Genomic DNA, 10,717 nt, shown 5'->3' on the forward strand with positions numbered 1-10,717 from the left:
TGGACAGAGTTTCTGTTGATATTTTGATTTCTCACGCGCTTTTCATTCTCCAGTGTGTTCAGCTTGCAGCCCAAGTTATGGCTGTCAGAATTTTTTTCCTTCTTCTTTTCCTCCTTTTGCTGCATTATGACCTTTCTGCCTGTCTGAATGTAGCTACTTCTGGCCTAAGTGCAAAGCTGTTTGTGTCTGTAGTTGTGACTATAGTTTGTGTAGATGCACTCAAACTAACTTTAAACTCACTAGGTTAGGTACTGTTAGCACAATAGCTGTTGCTGCACAAACATTGCTGCAAACCTGGCCCTAGAAGCTGGATAATCACTTATGCCGGCATCATTTGTAGAGTATCACTTTGGCACAGTTACTTTGCTGACACTAGCCTGCTGTAAAATCTGTGCAAAATAGCTGCAGCATAGGCAGATGCCATGCTTCCTCCTTGCTCCAGGGTGGTAGTGCTTTGTGCAAACACAAGATACTACTCATTCCTCATTTCTCCTGCTCTCTGCTTGCCCATGCAGAAGAGGGGAAAGCCAGCATGGCTGTCTAGTGCCCTTGGCACAGGTGATGGCCCTGTAGGTGAGCTCCTGATCTCTTTTTTCCTAAACCGTACCAACACACCTATCTGCTCCTTGACAATATCTCTTGTAATCTAGTGTCTCAGTTAGCTAATACTAAAGCTCTGTGTCTTTCTCCGCAGCTAAAAGAGCAGAGGGAAAAAGAGAGGCGACAAAAGAAGGCAAAAGCAGGAAGTATCTCCGAGGAGAGTGGGGAGTTTGATGACCTAGTATCAGCATTAAGGTCGGGTGAAGTCTTTGACAAAGACTTATCCAAGCTCAAGCGTAACCGCAAGCGTTCGGGGAACCAGGGCTTAGAGACAAGCCGGGAGCGGGTGGTGACAAAGCTAAATTATTAATTAGAAGAGCAAGAAAAATAATCAACCAGAAGAAGATGATGAAAAAGTGCAAAACAAGGAAGATGAGCGTGTGCAATGGCGTCTGGCTAACAGCTGCTCTAAAGGATTTCTTTGGCCTGTGGCTAGAAACATTACCTTTCTGTGATCAGCTTTCTTCTCATCCCTCCTCTGTGCTCCTAATTTGAACCATTATAAAAGTGCCTCTATGGAGACAGCAGGGTTGGTGACTTGGCCATTCAGAGCTAACAGACTTGCTTCTGGGAGTTTATTGTGTCATCAAAGGCCTCGTGGTGATGACAGAAAGTACTTGGGCCTTGCAGACTGCCTCGCAGCTGGAGAAAGATAATTTTCTGTGTGCCAAAGTAAAAACTAGCTATGTTCTCCATCTTGCTAATAATAAGGAAGACATTAATTTCAGAGCAGCTCTGTAAACACACCTGTTGCTTCTTCAAGATCTAGATTGACCTCAGGGGGGCTTGTCAAGAAGCGGTTCTTGGTGTTTCCAGTTCCCTTCTAGGATTGGATTTTACAGCAAGCCATCAATTAGAACCTGAAAAATGCTTTTGATCTTCTATGCTGTATAATAGTTTTGTGTGGCCTACACTGTCCAAAGTAAGTGATAGTCAGAAGGAAGAAATCAGGTTGAGGAACAAATTGGAATTCAAGAATCAGAATCAACATACTTTGCAAAAGCCTTTTGGATTCTGTTTTTATAGAAGCCATTTTCTGGAATTTATTGATGGTTGAGCCTCAAAGCTAAGAAATGCATCTCCTAAGAAAGGAGCTCTGGCTTTCAGTTCAGAAAAGTAAGCCACTGCCTGTTTGGGGTTAGAAATAGGTGCCTGTGGAACCTGTTGTCATTGCTGGAGGGTGGGAGGGAAACAGCTGAACATTTCTTACCTGTTTGTGCAACATTTCTTAGTATAGCCCAACGGAAACTGGGAGTTCCCTAGCATCATCCACAGGTCACAAGTAGCGAAAAGCGAGTGGGGTCACTGGCTGCAAGAAATGAGATTTCTCCTTCACCTGATTCTTGCTGCGATTGCTGTTGGGATGAACTGAAGTTTCTGTCTAACGGGCTTTACTGCACACACCCCACTCCTATCTAGGAGAATCACATAACTCAGATACGAATGGTGTCAAAGGAGAGCCTTGGAGCCCACAGCCTTTCCCATTTTGAAGGGATTGCTCAGGATGAACAAATGGAGGATCCCATATACAAAGCTGAGAATTTTTCAGGAGGACACAGAATTGTATAAGCTGAGCAGGCTTTGGAGATGAGTTAACTCATAGGAAAAAAAGAATTTTTTATTTAAACTACACATGTGAAGCACAGCCAAAAAAGCAAAGAACCGCAAAGAACTTACCCCTGAATTCTGTGTACCTTCATGGCTCTAGGAAAGGATGGGGATTGTGTGGGTAGTCATGGGCTTCTTTTTAATCTTGTCTTCCTTTTTGATTATCCTCCCCAGAGAGGGAAAAGAGGAAAAGAAAGAAATGGTGATGGATTCTTCCTCCTAAGCAAGAAGAAGACAGAACATTTGAGAGAGGGACTCACTTCTCTCACTAGAGGTGCAAACTGCGCATCAATAGTCAATAGCACAAAATGTCAGGGAATCCCAAGGAAGTGAAAAAAGCTCCATTTGTCACTTTAATCTTTTGGTTTGATTTTTCTTTGAATGTCATTCAACCTGAAGTTCTGCACTGAGTCTGCAGAACAGAACTTCCTCTTCCATGCACACTGCCTGATCAGTATTATACACTACCAGTACTGGGGAAGCAAACCGTGGTGGTTTTCTGAACACTTTGAGAGTAAAATAATTTTGCAAGCTATATGAAAAAGCAAAATAAGTCATAATTGTTAAACTCTAATGTTTCATTGTTTACTGAATTTTGAGTCTCCCAACCCAGAATTTCCCTATTTACGACATTCCAGACTGCCGCGCCTCTGTATAATACTCATCGTAAAGAGCTGGTATCTTACAAGAGCTGGGTGCATTCTCCTCCCTTATTATCCCACTCCCCTTCTGGGATTAGCGATTAACAGCAATGCACACTGCAGCAGACACAAGCACCTTTTAGAAGAAAGCCTGTATTTCGTAAAGGTTTTTGAAAATTTAAGAAAAAACTCTCACTTTTTTAAGCATTTTTATTTTAAATTACAAAACAGATTTTTAGAAATGTCTCTTGTAAATTGTATTAACGAGCTCCTTGCTGCTCCCTGAAGTAGACATGCTATATCCCAGCCCTTTTTGTTTGTCTTGTTTTAAAGCATGCCATATAACCTATGCCATGTAAGCTGTATGAGAGGTGGTAATATGTGCCAAATTGGTATACAGTTGAGTTTAGATTTGGATAATCTCTGAATTCCAAAGATGATGTTTTTAAGGATTAGAACATTATAGTGTTTTCCCTCTATGTTCTCCCCGGTTTTAGGACTTGCTCAGAAACTCAAGCATCGTGCCAAGGTCACCCCTGGTGCAAGAAGATGTGACTCATCTGGCTCTGTCCAGCTTACAGCTGCTTGTTCCCCAGGTACTTGTTTGATAAGGCAGACTGTCAGCATGCCAGTGCTGTCAGAGAAGGAACAGCTCAGGGCAAAACCCTTGAATATAAATACAGCATTCTCCCCACCTGGTCAAACCAGGTTCGTGCTGTGCTTTTTGAAACTGAAGTCACTTTGCCAGGCCACAAATGTAGCAAAAGCAGAGAGAGGATATGATGTGATAAGACATCTGTCCATTTGTGTACACAGTTCAGTGCTGATTTAGAGATCCTGTATGGTGGTACATGGTACTCCAGCCATGCTGAGAGAGTCAAAGAAAGCTGCTTTAGTTTTGCCACCTCCCTGACTCAGACACAAAGAATAAGAGACTGTACAACTCCTATCAGTCAGCTGTGGGATACATTACTGGGATTGACAGAAAGCCTGGAGTCATGCCCTGATTCATTGCAGCTCAACTTTCTTAGCACTATGGAGCCTCAGACTTCTGTTTAGAGTCTCTGCCAGTGACTGAAGGCTTCTTTCTGCATGCTGAACAGTCTCCCCTGACTGTTGACTCCATGGTAAACATTCACTGAGAAGGTTTGGGAAAAGCTTAGTTGAACACTGAGGCAAGCAGTGATTTCTTATAAGTGGTGACAAGTGGAGAGGCCTGTTAATATGTCTACTGTATGAGATGAGGCTGGCCACACAGAAGATAAGGAAAAAGTTGGCTCTGCTTTAGAGCCTGTATTCAGAGTGTTGCTGAAGCTGCATTTGTCCTTGCATCTAGTTGCTTGGGTGCTGTGAATGCAGCTGTGCTCTGTTCTTCATATGCAGTTGCGGTAGAGTCGCTAACTGCTGAAGGAGATAGGAAAATCATATTCAGCATTCTCTAGTGCTAGCAGAGCCGCAGCAGGAACAGCAGGCTGTCATGAGGCATAACACTGAGTAACCCTCTCCATCAGGCTCTGAGAGCTGGAAAAAAAGGTCTGCTGTTGTCCTTAAAGCTGTGTCAAGCATCAGCATTTTAAATAAAATCGCACTCACTTTGGAAATAAGTACAGGAGGAAATGTGAGAGAGAGGTATATAATCCAGGACTTATTCCGCTTTACTCTTCCTACCAAAATGCAGGCAACACTAGCTTTATGACAGAGTTCCTCACACTGAGAGGGGGAAGTATTTTTTTGCTCTCCAAACCTTGTCCCCGGAGGTCTAGTCCTCACTCACTTATCTCTGTATCTCTGTGTTGTTCTTAAGAAGGCTGCATTAGGTTGACCTCAGAAAAGACTGAAGAACTTACTTCACTCCCTCCCTGTCTCACTCCCTTTAGTCTGGGTCACTCTTCTCAGTCAGTCACAACTCTCTGGAAATGCTACAAGGTGAAGTGACTTCAGGACAGCAAGGTGATTCCCTGCCCTGTAGCACATCTGTAGTCTGGGCACCAGTTCCCTACAAGGGCAGAAGTAGGACTAGTGTTTAGGGGTGAGAGACTTCCCAACAGGGAGACAATTCGGGTGTCCTTCAGAAGCATTTCTGTAATGTGGTCACAATGTCTGAGGAAGGGAAAGGAATTGTGAGGGACCCTGTCGGAAGGCTGCGGGGCAGGTGTTTCCATAATGGCAAGCCCCACTGGCTGAATCTTTCCTCTTTTTTTAGGAAAGCTCATACTTTGAGCATGGGAGAAGCTTGTGTCAGGAGTTTCCATGAGGGGAATGGAGATCAGTTGTACAGTTGATGATGTACATGATGTATGCAGTTTTGTTTCTGGGTTGGTTGTTTTTGTTTTCTTTTTTGTTTGGGGTTTAAATGGTTTTTTTTAAAAAAGGTTTTAGGAATCTCTAAGGGGAACCTGTAAATCTGACACCTCTATTTATTTTGCCTTATTTTAGTTTGCTATGTTTGTATGTATACACTGCATTACAGCAAAGACTATTGAGACCGTGCCAGGGCATTACACCAGCTAGACATCTGGCTTGGTTATTCTGCAGCAAGCTGAGGTAGGTGAGGGGCTGTGTGTGAGCAATGTTGGTGTGGGTAAAAGAGGAAGAAAAACCTTTCCTTTGGCTTTCTTGTTATCACTCTGCCCCTAGTGATATTGGGCCTGGGAAAGCAAGTGTTTTAAAGCATATGGTGCGCTTATGCAGATCAGTTACTTTAGAGCACTTTTTTTTAAAAAAAAACTTTATTTTCTCATCATGAATCAAGGTGGGAAGACTGAAAAGTGTTGAACTGCACAGTTGTTCACTCAGGCTTCACCCTTCAACCCAAATTGTTGCCATGATGCCAAAGGAGCTTGAATAGATGTACAAAAGTGATTCATGCCCTATAACTTCTCACCAGAGTTAACATGTTGGTAAGACAAACTGGGACAGTTCTCTCTTCTCAGAGCTATTATTCCTTCCTATTTCCAAAACCAAGAAACCAGGATTTCTTCCCCTTCCCCCTTCCTTCTTTCCCCCTCCCCAAGTTTCTGTTTGCACCCAAAAGTGCTGGACTGTTTTTCCTACTGAAAGTTTAGGTTCTTTAGGTTTTGCTCAGTGCTGCTGCTTGTTAGCTTAAACCAATTACCGATGCCAAAGGGACACTGAATTTACGTTCACTTTCCATCCATTAACATCAACAGGATCAGCAAAGTCTTTCTACTGATTGGCTTTCTACTCATAGAGTCTCTAGCAATCTCCAGGTGTTTGGCCATTGCTCCTCAGTTTCTGTCCTGAACATGGGAGATTTCTGGTCATCTGCTATCCAGGTAGTTAGCCCCCATTGGCCACCTTAGTTTCTGTTATCAAAGGAAGGTAGGCTGAAGAGGCCAACGTGGTTAACACAGTTTGGTCAGCTGAAAACACAGAATTTGTGTGTGTGTGTGTGTGTGTGTGTGTGTGTGTGTGTGTGTATTTTTAAAGCTATCTGCTACTCCAGGTAGTAGTTTTGATAACCAGAATCCCCTGAAGTTGGCTAGATTTTGCTCACTGTACTTGCTGAGAAAACCAGTCTTCTCTGTTACTGGTGTTAATGTGGAATAGTTCCCGTATAGCCAGTACAGGTTGCCCTGGGTTTACACCAGCATAATTCATAGCAGCATCTAGATCAAAACTCCCCTTTAGACGATTTTAGCTGTTTATAAGATGTTCCACAGGGCTCCTGAAGGGCATGGTGAAGGGCTGTCCACGAGTAGGAGCTCTCACCCAGCTGATCTGGAAAAGCCTCCGTAACAAGTCCTTCAACCCTCCTTCACACTTTAAAAAGACTCCTTAAAAACCTTTACAGTTTTGAGAATTGTAAGGGGATGTCAGGTACCTGAGCTGCTCTATGCTCACACTTCTCCCTTCCAAACCACCTCCATCTCTAGACGTTCTCCTCCCTGCAAGCCTGCTCAGCTTGAAACTTGCAGGTCACTTTGGGATGTGGTCCTGCCTGCCAAGCTAGAAAGTAAAATGCTGCTTACCAAAGTGGGAGGTTGTGTGCTGCTGTAATGCCTTGGCATATCCTCATTTCTTAGTCAGTTTAAGACTATAAGTGAATTAAATGTACAAATCCTGTAGTGTCCTTTTTATCCATATCTTTTTATAAGAATATACTGTAATACTAAAAAACAAAAGCAAAAAAAATTAAAGATATATTGTCCCCACTCTGTCTCAGTAAATTTCTTCGTATTTGAGTTTTCTGTGCATTGTTTTGGAAAGTCTGAAAGGTGAGTTGGGGTCTGGTGCATTTTTTTTCTAGGCTCTGGGTCTTTCTCTTTGATCATGAGCATGTAGCTCTTTAGATGACACGGATGACAAGCAACAAAGTGAACACAAGCACGTCCCCCCTTTGCAATGGTAGGGAACTAGCCATGGAGCCACCACGTTAGCATATCCCAAGGGTCGTCTTTTGAAAAGACTGTGAATAAAGCAAAGAACAGCAAAGGGAACATGTGAGTTCACTTTTTTTTTTTTTTTAAAAAAAAGGGACAAGATAGTCCTGCTAGTGAAGAGCTCATTATCCACGTTGAGACATACTAGTACAATAGGAGGCCAAGGAAGGAAGCGCAGGGTTTGAGATGCTGGCCGTGAGCTTGCTTACTTATCTAGGCGGTGTGCTTACAGCAAGGGAGTGACTGAAAGGAGGAGGGGGAGGAGAGACCTGCTTCATGGGAAGGAGTTAAATAAGGCCAGTGTAAAGAAGCCAGGAAAGCCAACATCAGGGCTGAAGCCTTCAGGGAAAGCCAACGTCAGGGCTGAAGCCTGTAGGGATGTGGGTGGAGGAGATGCTGGACAGAGGACAGCAGGGCAAGCAGGAGGCAAAGAGAGGCTGCGGTCACTGAGGTGCTCTTTCAGAGTGGGTGGACGAGGGGCCAGGCTGAGGACTTCCTTGGAGCTCAAAGACATAACCTTATTTTCATCTTTGGTGCAGTATATGCAGCGGTTGCATTTGCACATAGACCTCCCTGCCTCTGCGAACGGAAACGGCTTGCTGACCAAATTCATCCTCAGACTGCAAGTCCGCACTTTTATCTTCAGCTCACCTGGGGGTGACGTTTTAACCACAAGCTCTGGAGCAGTGCGTACCTCACTTCTCGGATCCGGAGCCCTGCTTGCGGCGCCATGTGTTCATTTGTGCAGTAGATGGCTTCCCAGGGCCCCCAGCGCAGCCTTGGCTGCTGGCTCCGGCAGCGACCAGGAGCAGTCAGGGCTAACTGCCTGCACAGGCTCTGCTTGAACTCTGACCGCTTCCAGTAAGTGGACAGGTGTGCTGCCTGAATTGCAGGGAGACGATTTGTCTTTTTTAAAGAGCTGTGAACGGGTCGGAGCTGCTGCGTGAGTGGCCCGCGCGGGGGCTGCTCCGGGTCTCCCCACCACGGCGCCCTGCAGCAGCGAGGTAAGGGCTGCCCGGTTTGTCCGAGCAAAACTGCCCCTGAGGCTCAGCAGGCCCAGTGGTGGGGGAGTGGGGGGAGCTGGTGGTTTTCCTCTTTCTTCCCTTTTCTTCTTCCCTTTCTTCCCCTTCGCACTTTGGCTTGTGTTTAAGTGAAGATGGCGCTTCAGCTGCCGCGGCAGGCACGGAACTTTCCAGAAGGGAGAGGCGCAGGCCCGGCCCCTGGGGACCGGCGTCTGCTGCAGGGAAACAAAATAATTAAAGATTTCTGCGCCTCCCCCCAGTCCAAAACTCCGGTTTTCAAGGCTGTTGTGCTTGATACTATTCTCTTTCTTCATATTTCTGCAGCTAATGAGCTTCTTGCTGTTGTAATGTGAGACGTGGTGGCTGTTTATCTGTGCGTTGGTTGGACTCTCAGGGGGGAGGCAGAGTTCCTTGTCTTTTTTTTTTTTTCTTTTTTTACCTCGTTTTTGGTGTGCATTTATTAGGGGAGATGAGGGTGACAGTGCTTGTGGAGCCACATAACTCTGGTAAAACATCCTTTTGCTGTGTTTTTTGGGGGCCTGTTGCTCTGTCTGAGCACCAGCCTGGCAGAATGATTTTTCATCTAAGCGAGCGATGGGCAGATGCACTAAGAAAGCAAAAATGCCCTGTTTTCCTGTGCCTTGATGAGAGGATGAACTGGGGTAGGATGTCAGTCTGGAGCACCTGGTTTCCATATGTTGGTTTGTTTCCTAGCAAGGTGTGTAGCTGTTGCTTAAAAGAAAAAAAAAAGTGCATTATCAGGTTGGATTAAAATAGCAGGGAGACTAACTAGAATTTAGCTTGGATTTAACTTCATTTCAAACACCAACTTCAGGTCAAGCCTGGGAAATGTAACTGCTAGTCTGAGTCTTTACTGATATTTGCAACTAGGGTGATGAGGTATGTAACGCCAGAAATTCATTCTTCATTTTATGTGCCCTGTCCCCTGCGCGTAAGGGTGGGATAACTGTGGTGATCTGAGGCCCTCTGACTCTGTGCCCAGCCAGTGGGAGTCCCAGGTCAGTGCAATTGCCCAGGAGCCAAAGTCCTCTCTGTCGTGAAGGGGTTCATCAGCTTCCCAAGGTATCCACAGAGCTGCAGCAACAGCTCTTAAATGTATTTTAAATCCATTGGTGAAGGGACCTGTTTTTGTCTTAAATAGAAGGGGAAGCATCTAACCCCCTTTTTTGGCTTACTTGCATAATAGGACCCCTCGAAAGTCCTAGTCCTTAATGCCTGTTATGCTTGGGTGCAGATCCACAGGGATCTTCCGCCCGTGCGGCTGGGGTGCACCGTGTTGCCTGTGAAGCCAGAAATGTGCTTGGCAGCCAGCCTTCCTAGAGCTGGTGTCACCTTGCTGGTCCGTATCTCGAAGCCAATGTTTGACAATGAGATTTGAGCTTAAGCACTTCCATTTTCTTTTTTTTTGCTAGGCTTTTTCTGTCTGTTCCAGAAAGTGGGGTTTTTTTTATTTTTATTTTGGAATCTAGAGGGTCTTGATCCTATATCAAAGTACAATCCAAGCCTCAAAATAATCCAATAACACAAATAGCAGTCTCCTTTCCAGAGGCCATTTCTAAGTCTCTTTGAAAGGAAACAATTAAGGTTCTTCAAAAGGGTTAACTTTTGCTTTTTAAGACAAATATTAATCCTTGTCTCCCAGAGCTGAGCTCCCTTCTTCCTTCCTATGCTTAATTAATGAGAAGGAGCCTCATGGCTTAAAAAAAAAAAAACAACAAAAAAAAAAACCTTTCCAGCCATGATCAAAGCATGAAACACAACATGAATGTAATGAGGAGTTCCAGCTCACTTGCTGCATCTCCTGCCTGCTGTGGAGCTGGAAGCTGGCTGGAGCGAGACAGGGATCTCCAGTGCAGGTGGGATTGGGAGGTGCAGGCAGGGACACGACTTCTTCACTGATCTCTTGGTGCACAGCCTAAGGAAAATGCTTGCAGGAAGGGAAGGCTTCTGGGGTCTCCCACTGCTTGGGGGTCACTGGGGGCGAGGGAAGGGGTGCCAGCCATCACCCAGCAGCCAGTCTGCCCAAGGAAGCCGAGTGCCTCCAGTTCTGCGCTCACCCCAAGCCTTGACGAGCTGTTTCCAGCTCTGTTGCACCAGGGCTATCGCAAATCCCAGCCCTGCAAAGGACTGGGAGCCTAAAAGGTGCTTGTCAAAATAGGAGTTGGCCTTGAGTCATCTGCTGACATACACCAATACCAGTCTCTCCCTAGAGATACCATGTCAGGTAGTTACTAGTATCTGTAGACTTCCTTCTCTTGTTAAATGGTTGATTTTAGGCAGCAGCACAATTAAGCGCTCATTTCGCTCCAAGCCAGCCTTTCTTCCTGCTTGGTCTTGGACAATTTTCACCGAATTGACGTGAGCAAGACAGTCCCCTAACAGCTGCTGCTAATGTAAATTGAAATAGAGTCCTGAAATGATT

The 10,717-nt window shown here is 45.1% G+C and overlaps 1 protein-coding gene across 5 annotated transcripts in view; it reads left to right on the forward strand.

The window, feature by feature from the left end:
* The window catches only part of DAAM2 (dishevelled associated activator of morphogenesis 2), a 210,268-nt gene extending 203,244 nt beyond the window's left edge, over nucleotides 1-7,024 (forward strand). For all 5 annotated transcript variants that reach the window (XM_026121182.2, XM_064509538.1, XM_064509539.1 and 2 more), the window contains one exon: nucleotides 695-7,024. In XM_026121182.2, coding sequence (XP_025976967.2) covers nucleotides 695-910 — 216 coding nt within the window. In that variant the 3' untranslated portion in view covers nucleotides 911-7,024. The remainder of the gene's footprint in view (nucleotides 1-694) is intronic.
* Nucleotides 7,025-10,717: the final 3,693 nt, after the last annotated feature.

The sequence above is a fragment of the Dromaius novaehollandiae genome, chromosome 3 (assembly GCF_036370855.1).
Source record: "Dromaius novaehollandiae isolate bDroNov1 chromosome 3, bDroNov1.hap1, whole genome shotgun sequence".
Taxonomy (NCBI): Eukaryota; Metazoa; Chordata; class Aves; order Casuariiformes; family Dromaiidae; genus Dromaius; species Dromaius novaehollandiae.